This window comes from Solanum pennellii, chromosome 4, assembly GCF_001406875.1.
Source record: "Solanum pennellii chromosome 4, SPENNV200".
Classification (NCBI taxonomy): Eukaryota; Viridiplantae; Streptophyta; class Magnoliopsida; order Solanales; family Solanaceae; genus Solanum; species Solanum pennellii.
The window spans coordinates 1,586,806-1,599,644 of NC_028640.1; the positions used below are offsets into that span (position 1 = coordinate 1,586,806).

The window sequence follows — 12,839 nt, forward strand, 5'->3', positions numbered from 1 at the left end:
TATTTTGCTGATCTTCTGATTGCCTTTCTGCGGAACTTGTGACTGATCAATATTGAGCTTGTTATTGCGGATATGTAATTTGTTGAAGTATTGTTGTTGAGGATATGTAATTTGTTGAAGTGTTGTTGTTGAGGATATGTAAATTGTCTAAGTGTTGTTGTTGAGCTACGTGCTATGTAAACTGTGAGCTGTTAGGTTGGGTTGATTTTTACTGCAGGATGTAGTTGTGGAGGTTCGTTTGGGGGTGGTAGGAGTACCCGTATTTCATCCCCTTAGCTTGTGTTTAGAGGTTTACTTGCTGAGTACCGTGTGGTTTGGTACTCACCCCTTGCTTCTACAATTTTTTTTGTAGGTTATGAGCCTTGATTTTTGTTGTACTTGTCATTCTCTTCTTTTCCGAGGCTTCTTGGAGATTTGTGAGGTAGCTGTTTCCATCTCAGCAGACTTTCTTCTCCTTAATTATGATCTTGTTCTATTCTAGAAACAAGTTCATTTGAGACTTGAGTTTTCTTTTGAATCAATTGTAATATTTTAGAGGCTTGTACACGTGACTACCAGGTTTTGGGGGTTTTATTAAGTTACTTATATTTTATTTCGGCACTTTATTGTAATGTTTGAGTTTTAGGCTGACTTGTCTTGGTGGGATAAGACGAGTGCCATCACGTCCATTTTTGGATTGTGACAAGGTTATTGATATAATCCTTAGAAGCAACCACTACTATTAGTAGAAAAACTGTCTACATAACACCTAATAAAAAATGCTTCTTTTTTTTCCTTTTCAAAAAAGAAAATATTTTAGAATAACGAGAATTAAGATAACAGGTTCGTCAATAACTTTATGTGTAGATTTACTTTCTCGTGGGAGAGGCAGCTTTTAGTAAAAAAAGTGCTCTTTTCTTTTCAAAAAGTAATTATTATTTTAGAATATTAAATATAATTAGGATACAAAGTTCATCGATAATTTAATTGGATAAAAAAAACTAAAATATATGTCAGAAGTGGGATTTGAACCCACGCCCTCTTACGAAGACCAGAACTTGAGTCTGGCGCCTTAGACCACTCGGCCATCCTGACTTGATATTGAAATTTCACTCAAAATAAATTTTTATTTATTAATTCAGATGATAAGTAGGATCTTCACATTCTTTTTAAGCTGATTAAAAAAACACAATTATTTTTTTAAAAATACTTTTCTAAAATACTACTGAAATAAATGCACTTTTTATGTTAAGCAATTTTTAAAATTTGGGTAATTAGTAATATGGTAAAAAACAATTTTTAAAATAAGCAAATTTTAAAAAATTGATCAAATTATTAGTTATATAATTCAAGTAACACATGATTATTTATCATCCTAACATTAACGGATCTGTTGAGATTTTTAAATATAAGACGATTCTGACAAAAAGTTAGCAATTTGAGATAATTTGGAAAAGGGAAAAGTTATCTTGTTCTTTTAAAAAAATTAATTTGAACCATCAAATAATATCATATAAATTGAGGTTTTCTAAATGATTACGGATGGAAAAGTTAAGGTTACTAAGCAATTGATTGAAGCCGTTGATGAAGAGAAGAAATCAATTACCTGAGTCTTATGATCGATATTACTAGAGATTTAGAGGGTCACCTCCACAAGATTTAAATGATCGAAAATCTCATCGAAAATACCTCGATGCATCGGTTCCTATCGTGATATATATTTATTAACTTTGTTTGTGTGATGAATTTTAAAAATATTGGCTTGTCTTAAAGCATGTAAAATAAATAATATTGTGTTGTATGAAGTTCTAATTATTATAAGTAGGTCAAGATATTGTGGACTGTTGCAAGTTTTAAATTTTATCTATAGTACCACAATGTATTAATGTGTTTGTACTCATTCCAGTTTGTAATAATAAAATAATTTTGATAAATGAAAAATCGTAATTAATTGTTTTTTTCTCAAATTTGTATTTTTTTGAAAACATATGTTTTTGATGTGACATTGCGTTAAAGATACATGACTATATTCAGTGGCGGCTAATATAAGTTCCGATTTTTATTAAATTTAATATGTAAGATGAAAAATATGAATATTTATATCAAAATTATTAAATTTTTAACTTTTAATTATAAAAATATAACTGACGTAATGATTAATAAATAAAATATAAATATTAAACTCATCAAATTTGAATTTTATAGTCATACTTGAATGTAGTTAGGTCAAACACACGTTTAATGGAACGTATAAGAATGATGTTGAATATAGTATACCAGTTATGTTGATATTAGCAAAACTTGCATTAGCTATATTGAAATTATATTTCTTACGATATTTTACTTTGTGTATTAAAAATAATATGCATTGCATGATTTTCTAAAACTAATATTTGTTTACGAAAAATATCTTTCACAAATATTATGAAAAGAATGTGAAAAACATTTTAAAGACATTATGTCTTTCAACATGAGTAATGGCCTAGTCGGTCATTTTTAGAAATTTTCGTAAAATTATCGTTACCTCTTTCGTTATTGGTCCCGAGTCATTATTATATGAGTTTTGAAATTGGTTTCGAGTTTCAAGTTAAAAGTTGTGAATTTTAAGAATCTTCGAATTTGAAGAGCTAAAGTTGTAAAAAAGTGATTTTCGTATCTTTTAGAGTTTCGAGTGTCAGAATGAAATTCTGTTGATTTTATCAGTTCTGAATTGTGGAGATTGGTCTGAGGGAGTTGTCAGTTTTAGATTTGGAGTCTTTTTGAGTTTTTGAGGTCCTAAGCTAGAAATTTATTGAGATTTTAGCCTTTGGCTCGACTTTGCTCAACATTCGAAGTTCAAATGCTCGGATCGAGAAGAGTTTCGTTGAACCTTATTCGCATGCGAATTGACATTCACATGGCATTTAACAACTTTCGTTAATAAGAAGGGTACATTTGACCCAATAGTTTGACGGGAAGAGTAATTTTGAGTCAAAATATAATTTAAGGATAAATATGGCTATTTCGGATAGCTTAAGGGTATTTTTTATCATTTTCATGTTTAGTCTGTGTGGCAGTTGAACCCTATTGGCATGCAATGTGGTATCCATATGACGTTTAACAACTTCCGTTAATAAGAAGGATACTTTTGACCCAGTAGTATGACGGAAAGGATAGTTTTGAGCCGGAATATAATTTAAGCGTGTATTACGACTATTTCGATAGTTTAAAGGTATTATTAAACCTCTTCCGTAAAAAAAAATAAGCTCGTCTATAGTGACGTAAGTAAATGACAGTCAACTAAATATATTTCGTTGAGAAAATATCTGAGATATATAAATTATAAATTACTTTTCATGAATATATATTAATTCTTGAGTTCTTTTTATACAATTTCTAATTTCGTAATTTCTTATTCAAAAAGTCTTAACCCAAAATCAAAGTGATTGGACAATATATTGTCTTGCCAGCTTGTAGATCAATGATTATTTGGATGACTTAAATTTTGATTCGTCCAAAATAAAGCTAAGTTGATTTTTAATTTACTTCTTTATTATTTTTCATCCGATGTTCGATATTTATATATTGGAGTTCGATTGAATTCGAATTTGCATAGATAAGTTTCACTTTGAGGGGGCAAAGCGCTATCTTATAAAGGTGACTCCATACTTAAGGAGCTCGAACCTGAGACCTTTTGATTAAAGATAAAAAAGTACTTATCACTCTACCACAAGTCCACAAGTCCACGACCCTTATTGATAGCTAAGTTGCTTTAGTTGATTTTACTTTTTAACTACCTTCAACTTTTCTAATTCAATGGCGCTATGATTGTGTCCATCTCTAATTATTACTGCAAGTGACAACTCAATTTGCCTTATTGATCATTTGAACAAGGACAAATCAACTTATATGATTTTATAACTATTATCCGATATTTATATTGAAATCTGATTATTTTAGATTTATGATGTAAGAGCTCTCTATAAAAAAAAATTTATACCGTAAGTTCGAACGCAAAATTCCTGATTAAAGAAAGAGTAACATCATTTGATTTACCAATGTGGTACACTGGAGGGAGTGCTTCACCCTTAATCAGAAGTCTCGGGTTCGAACCCTGGGTATGGAGAAAATCATGTTGGGAGCGTCACCCCCGAATGGGCCCTGCGGTGCGCGATCCAGAATCTAGTCGGAGCTCCAATGTGAACTCTGGATGCCGATGGAAAACCAAAAAAAAAAAAACATCATTTGATTTTTTCTAAATTTTATCAAAAAATTTTATACCTTGAGTTCGAACAAAAAATTCCTGATTAAAAAAAGAGTAACATCATTTGGTTTACTAATTTTTGTCAATTTTTTTTTTTAGTGTATGGATTTTACTAAATTTTTTTTTTCCACATAAACAAATGAAAAGGACATTGATTTTCTTGTCTATAATTTTCTCTTCTTCCTTTGCCTATATTAGAAAATCTAAATGGACATTAACAATGATAATGTGAATAACCAACTAAGAATAAGCTTGAATGATATTTTTGGTATTAAAGTAAGTGATAGTTTGCTCCTAGGTTATGATTTGTTTTGACCCGTTCAATTTGACTTAATTTGCTCATTTTTTTACCTCTAGTTCATATCTACTATTTGTATTGCTATTTTGTGAATATTTACATATGTTTTGCGTCAAAAATATTGAATTTTGATGAAGTCAATATTGATCAACACTCTACATTTAATATAACAATTGAAATATTTTACAAAAATTATATATGTAGCAATAATAATACACATTTATGAGCATTTATAATCAAAACACTCGATATAATTACCGGCTAAAGATTTCATCGACTCTGAATAAAATGACATCACAAAGAGGATCCCAATTAATCTTACAAATTTGTTGCAATACTATAGTAGAGTCAAGTGGGCTAATCTGATGAATTAACAATAATACTTGGGCTGAGCCCAACCCAGAAAGCAAGACACATTTTCAGAAAAACTAATATAAGCACATAATTTTCCAGGGTGCATGACTAAAATCATATACCATTTTAAAAATTACGAAACTCTCTTTCGGATATATCTTTATCCTTTTATAGATACATCTTTCTCCTTTTAGATACATCTTTATTCCCTCTTGATATGTCCATCCCCTCTCAGATACATCCTTATCTCTTCTAGGATACATCCATATCCCCTCTCGGATACATCTCTATCCCCTTCTGACACATCTCTATCTCCCTTTTGATGTATCCCTCCCCTCTCGAATGTATTCATATACCCTCTTGGATACATCTCTTCCATTAATTGTATCATTCGCGATTCGTGAGTTATGTATTTGCAGGTTTCCTGATGTATTCGAAATCCTATAATTTTAGAGAATTTTTGTAATTTAGAAAAAAATAAAAATAGAATGTAATTAACTCTCGATACTGTGAAATTTTATGATTTTTTTTCTTTTGAAGAATAAGAGTTAGTCAATATTTGTTAGGGAAAACTGTATAATTAGACATACTTCACTATCATATATAATTATTATCTATACTTTTAAAATATTATGTATTTTACCACTAATTAAGAGTTACTTATGTATCTTAATCTTGGATAAATGTATTTTTTCTACCAGATATATACACAAAAGTAGGAAGAGAGGCGATCAAAATTGAAGAGGGAGGCAAACTTGATTCATATGTATCCTAGATATATGTGAATCACACTAAATACATGTCTGGGAATGGTGAGCGAGATGAGATCGAGGGAGGCAAGCGAGATTTGTTATGTATCCCAGATACATGCGAAAGAGGCAAATCTGTAACGACCCGCTTGGTTGTTTTGAAAACTAGGACTATTTTGACTCCTTTTGAATACTTAAAGGGGTATTTTTAAACTATTCGATAACTACGAGTATCTAGTTGATGAGAATTTATTAAATAATTAACATACAATTAGTAAAAAGGGCATATGTATAAATACTCCTTAAAATTTGACTCATATAATTAAATATATTAGTAGGTTATTTTAGAATATTGAAATAAAAGTTAAAAAAAAACCTATTGGAGACGAGCGAAACCAAATTGCTACAGCGGCATTGATTTCCAGGTAAACAATCCAAATTTGTAAAGGTTTATGTGTAATTGTATGGTACACTTGCATTAATATAATAAAATAAGATTTTGAGGGGATTAAATTGTAATGTATAGTCACTGTAATGTTTTCTTTTTTAAACTATAATGTGGCATATGATTTATTTGATAATGGCGGCCAATGATTGCTTAATCATTGGATTCAATTGGTTCTCATGCAATTATATGCATATTCCTTTACAAGTTAGACATTTGACAGTACAATTTGAAGAAAACGAAAAAAAAAGAACGTGGTCTGCATTATCGTATTCCTTGGTTTTCTTTATTAATTCTTATTTGTATTTATTTCATCAAATTATGATACTAGTTTTTGATATATTGAGATAGGTAATTAATTATTAGGTGTAATTTATATGATTTAGCATTGAAGCTAGGGTATTTGGAGAGGTTAAGGTTAAGTTCTTGGCTTGAAATTTAGCAATATGGAATCTTTGACATATAATTTATAACAAGAGTAAGAGCTGATTGGATATATGAGTAAGCTTTGGAGTTTAGGTTAGACATATAATAAATTGAGTACCTATGAACTCGCTTACTTACGAATATTGCATCATTGGTAGATCGTGAACGTTTCGAAATTTTGCAAAAAGGGAAGGAAGTACTTTGAGGATTCGTGGCACGAGTTCGGCACTTGAGGTATGTTAAGACTTTTAGACTTGTTGAAGGACGTTTTCCTAATTAAAGATTAAAAATGAAAATAGACAATGGAGTAAGGGGAAAAAAATGGTGGTCTCGTATCAATGGTGTGACGGGCATTGGTACGAGTACCGGTGTTATAAAAAGGAAAATTTCTATTATAGAATGTGGATTGAAATTTGAGAATGCCAAAGCATATGGGCATTAGCTGATATATTATTGACTTGAATTCCTTGTGTGATTGTGTTTTATTTATTTCACCCGTATAGTTGTGATAATTGAGGTGGTTATGTATTATGTTCATATTGATTGATTGAGATGCATCATCATCCCCTCTATTGAAATAATATTGTGCACATGCATAGACATGAGACTGAGTATAAGTTGGGCACGTGGAGATCGTCCGTGCTGGGGATGGTGAGATGTTAAGATTGTAATTTGGGCACGTGGAGACCGTCCGTGCGAAAATTGTTTGATATTATGATAGTGCGTTGAGATCGTCCGCACAGACACGTGGAGATCGTCCGTGTCGGTATATGGACCTCGCGAGTCCCCCATGGGTCATGAACTCTCGATGTATTTCCGAGGAGTATCATGTATATACGGTTGAGTGAGTACTGGGTATTCTGAGACATATCATTACATGGCATCATATTGCATTGCATTTCATCCCATCATTCATTCTTGATGACTATATGTTTCGTTTGGTGTTTGGAAAATATTAAATGTTGATTTCCTTTATTGATGAAACTAAAATAGTAAGTGTAATATATATATATACTTGTACAATCTAAGAATTTATTTTCTTATATAACTCCCGTCACTACTTCTTCGTTGTCGGTCAATGAGACATACTGGGTACACGTGGTTTCGTACTCATACTACGCTTGTTGCACTCTTTGTGGTGCAGATTCGATTCCGAGTAGGAGCACATCTCGTGGAGCAAATTGAGTCCGGCTTGAAGTTCTTGGAGTTGTGGTGAGCTGCTTGGCTGTTCCGTGGCCCACACCTCCCTCTATCTTTACGTATTCTGTTATTCAGTATTCAGACAGGATATCCCTTAAGTTAGATTTGTCATTTTAGTTTCAGACTTGCATCGTAATCTAGAAGCTCTTGTACTTAAGACACCAATTCTTGGGGTGATATATTTTATCTTCCGCATTTCGTACTTATAAGGAACCAAATGTTGGAGATTCTTGCTAAGTGTTAGTCTTTTTACTCATTTGTTGATTTAGTTGGGTTAATATGTTGGGTTGGCTTACCTATTGGTTGGGAACATAGGTGCCATCACGACTTGCAAATTTGGGTCGTGACAAAATCCAACCTACCCAATATGTTAGTTGCAATTAGGGGTGTTAAGTGGACGGGTTTTGTTAAAATTGAAGATGATAAAATGGATTTAAATAGAAATTGGGTTGGGTCCTGAATAGGGGTGTACAAAATCAAATTGAAAATCGAGTTGAATCGGAAAAAAAAAAACCCCGACTTGGCTTGGTTTGACTTGGTTTGGCGTTGGAAAAAAAACCGACTATATTTGGGTTGGTTTGGTTTCAAATAAAAAAACCAACCCCAGACCAAACCAACCCGACATTATATATATAATTTTAAAATTTTATTTTATATGTAAAAATACAAACTTTGATATAATTTTTAAATCTCTTATACTTTTTCATAGTTTGTATCTTTTAATATATTTATTTCATGTTTGAAAGTTAGAATTCTTAATGATCTAATAAAGATTATAGTCAATAAATGTTGGTAACTATATAAAGTTTAAATAAAAATCAAATTAATACTAATGAAAAAAGAAATCAATTCAACACTAAGAATGACAATAATATTGAATGTTTGTTTTTTTGTTTTACATAGATTTAGACAATTAAAATACATGATCAAATTTTACTTTCTTTTAATATTTAGTCATGTAACTAATACCTACTAAACTTATTTTAGTATGATTTAGTACTTTAAATTATGATCAATTTCATTATGACTTACTAATTTGCAATTTTTGTTTTACAAGATTTTTTTGTTGTTGGATATTTTAGTGTCATTAATCATATCATATTTTTTGTTATTTTCTTGAGAAATAACTTAGATAATTGAATTTTGGTAGGACTAAAGAAATATTTAAAGTACAAGGAAATCATATGTTTGTATGAATACTTTATCGAAAAAACCCGAAGTTGAAAAACCCGAGTTTTATTGGTTTGATTTGGTTTATAAATTCAAAAATTCGACACAAATGATTTGGTTTGATATTTGAAAAACCCGAAGCAACCCGATCATGTATACCCCGAGTCCCGACCCATCCAAGTATGAGTTGGGCTCAAATGGGCTAAACAACAAGTTGAGTTTTAACCGGCCCAATTTGATCCGATTAATCTCAACCATACTCCTGGACCCCTCAATTCCATATCTACTACTTAGTCAAGCCCTTATCTACTTCTATATCTTAGAACAACCATTCTCTCGTTTTATAGTCTTCAAATCTATGAAAAGAGGAAGTTAGGAGAGGATTCTAAATAATTCGATTGAGCTGAATAACAAAAAGAGAGAATATCTTTCTTAGCTAGCTTAGCTTGCCATAAACCTACAAGGAACAAGAGCCAGATCAAAGACATTCCTTTCCTTCTTTTATACCCCTATCTTCTTAGTTGCTCCTCTTTCTAGGGATCTAATGGCCGTAGACAGCTGACCCGGTAAATCATCTAACTTTGTGTAGCTGAAAGTTGCCAAATCGTATTGTTAATTTCAATCTCGACTCTAGAAAATTTAAGAAAAAAAGTTACTAGTGAATAGATAAATCTTAGAATATAAAATAGATAATGTTCCATGCTTCAATATAAGAACATACATTACATCAATGCAAATAAAGAGTCTTAAAACAAGTTGAAATTAGAAATAAAATTAGGCTTGAATTTCAAATGAAGATTCTTTTAAAATGGATTAAGGCTTGAATCGATTAAGATTGAATCCAATAAAATTATCTTGACCCCAACCCATAAAATTTTGAACTAGTTGGCCAAATTACCTATATTTGAGCTCATTTAAACACCCTTAGGCATGACCATAAAATAAATAGTACTAATTATTTCTCGAATAACTTATTAAACACCAAGCACCAACATGAATTGTGGTGCAAATATGAAATTGTTCTATCCTTGATAAAACGTTTTGAATTCAAACTCCGTGATTGAAGAAAATCATATCGGGAGTTACTCTCCAGAATAAACACTATAATATACAATTCGAATTTAACTGAGATTTTAATATGAACTTCAAACACCATAGTGAAGAAATAAAACACCAAGAAAAAATCAAAAGCAGCTAGTATTTGAGAATCGTCATTGTTGGGCTCGTGCATATCATCAATAGTTAATAATGTCTGCCATTTCACTATTATTAAATAATTTATTGATCTATTATAATCCTAACTAAAAAAATGAAAAGTATTTCATCAACATCTCTACTTCCACTAAAAAAAAAAGATGAAAATGATTTCTCCAACTAATTGCCTCAATTATCGTTTTATTTTATGCAAATGAACATTGTTAAGTCAATTATATTTTTTTATATAGTAATAAATTGAAGTGTCATTTTCTTGTTTATTTAGGGTAGTTAGCCCATATCTTGATATGTCGGAGCCATCTAGATATAATATTATATTTGGAAGAAAAAAAAATTATTTAGATAATTTTCCCTCTATTTTTTTTTAATTTTATTGTTTAATAGTATTTAGAAAATAACATTATAAAGATCTTCTTTTTGAAATTCGATGTCAAGATCTTGAGATTAAGGATAAGAGAATTGATCTTATCAACCACACTATATTTCTCGATAATGATAAACATGATATTAAGATATTAAACCAATAAAAAACGAAGGCGAATTCAATATTTGAATTTAATGTATAAATTTTTTTAATCTTTGATGTTTTATCAGCATTAATGAGTTTATTGAACTTTTAATATCATGGTTTTGAAATATAACAACTTTTTTTGGAATATAATATTTTTTTTAAATGTAGGAGTGATATAATTTTTTCCCATATTTATTTATGTTATATATAAATACTAGGTTCAATTATTTTATTTTTCCATAAATGTATGTCGTTAGGTCAACCATAAATATAATATCTGCCAAAAAATGGTTAAACCATACTGAAGTATTTAATATGTAGGGAATGGCACCTCCGTTTTGTCACATCATCGCTCAGGGGTGAAGCTAGAAATCAATATATTATTTTATCAAATTTAATAGCATTAATTGATTTTTTTATTGATATCGACAAATTTTTTAAAAAAATATTAAGCTATATTACACCTAATGTTTAAAAATTATAAAATCCAAATTTTAACCTTAAAATTCGACTTTTATATCATATTTATCATCGTTTAAATACATATAGCTACTACTATGATCCACGTTGACTCAGCACACTTCACAAAAATTTCCCTTTAGGTTATAGTTCCATATTTAGGCCAAAAATATAAGTACGATATTAATTAATGTTACGCCTTATGAAACATTTTATCTTTTTCGAAAGAACAATATGAACTTAAATGTGTGTTAGTTCTTTATCGTCTTGACATGTCCTTATCAATCTATCCTCAAAATATATATATCACATATAAGAAAACCTCAAAATATATATATCACATATAAGAAAAAATAATGTAACCAAAGTATCCACCTAAAAAAGGCAATAAATATGCAATATTAACATCGAATGTTAAAAATATTTTTTTTATTTATTTTTATCTTCTTCGTAGGAGTTCACACTCTTTCTGCTGCACTATGATAACTCGAACTCACAATCTTTAAAATTGAAAGTGAGGGATACTCGCTTGCTATTTGAGCAATTCCTTCTCGTAACTATTACAATTAGTTAATTATCAGTAATGATTATTTTTTTAGTAATAATCAATTAAATCCTCGCGTATACCACTCCTGAAAGTTCAAAGGTGCATAGTAGGATAATAACAACAAATCAAGTGAAATTCTACATAATCTAAAAAGTTTGAAAGAATGTACGCAAATATTATCACGATTGAAAATAATCTATTTTTGAAAGTTATATATATATATATATGGAAAAATTATAATATTGTTTCTCCATAGATTGAAGTTCTAAAAAAATTGAATGAATTTTTTAATTTCATTTACCAACTCCAACTAGTGTTAGAATAAATAATGTAAATCAATTATTGTGATGGACAACTTATGTCTGTGAATCATGTGGGATGATATTTTACAAATATGTCCACCGGCCACCACGAAATAGTATCTTTTTTTTTTTTTTTATAATAATTTTTTTAATTTTAATTTCTACATGATATATTTAAATGATAAAAATTAAAAGATATTTTACTATATTTAATGTATTTTTTAACTTAAAACAACATATTTAATCTGACAGAAAAAACTGAAATGACTAACAACTGTATGCGTCTTATCACATGGGGTTGCTCCTCCAATTGGGCCTTAGGTTGTGAATCGATATTAATCGAACTTTAATATGAACATTAACATATGGATCTGGAGGAACTCAAGAATTTTCTGTTGGAAGTAAAAAAGATTGGAGTAACATTACAAAGCATTATCTATGAACAGAGCTAAATTAAAATTTTAATTTTATAAATTCTGAATTTTATAATAACGATTTTAAGTGTTAATGATTGAGTTATAAATCCACATACGAACTATAATTGTATACTTGTTCAAGAAAATACATGATAGAGGACCTATGAAGGGTAAAGATAGCAAATTTTTAAAGTAGTTTGAATTTTTATATTATATTATAATGTATAGATATGAATAGATTAATTCTACTAGTGGATAAGATGAGTAGTGAATTGCATGCGTTTGAGTGCTATCCTATTTCTTTGCTTATTTACAAATTAATTATCAATTGGTAATAAAAATATATATGATGTAACGACCTGCTAGGTCGTTTTGAGAACTAGGACTAGTTTGACTCCTTTTGGAAAATTAAAGGGGGATATTTTAACTATTCGGTAACTACGAGTGCCTAATTGAGGAAATTTTTATTAAATTAGTATATAGTTAATAGTTAGTGGGTCATATATATAATTAATTTAATACCTT

General features: G+C 29.8%; 1 protein-coding gene and 1 non-coding gene across 2 annotated transcripts in view; one reads left to right on the forward strand and one right to left on the reverse strand.

Annotated features, from left to right (window-relative positions):
• Window positions 1-1,932, forward strand: part of LOC107015922 (MLP-like protein 43) — a 7,754-nt gene extending 5,822 nt beyond the window's left edge. The window contains exon 2 of the mRNA XM_015216366.2: window positions 1,522-1,932. Coding sequence (XP_015071852.1) covers window positions 1,522-1,589 — 68 coding nt within the window. The 3' untranslated portion in view covers window positions 1,590-1,932. The remainder of the gene's footprint in view (window positions 1-1,521) is intronic.
• TRNAL-CAA lies at window positions 991-1,074 on the reverse strand. The gene has a single exon. It is a non-coding gene; the product is annotated as a tRNA-Leu (tRNA).
• Window positions 1,933-12,839: the final 10,907 nt, after the last annotated feature.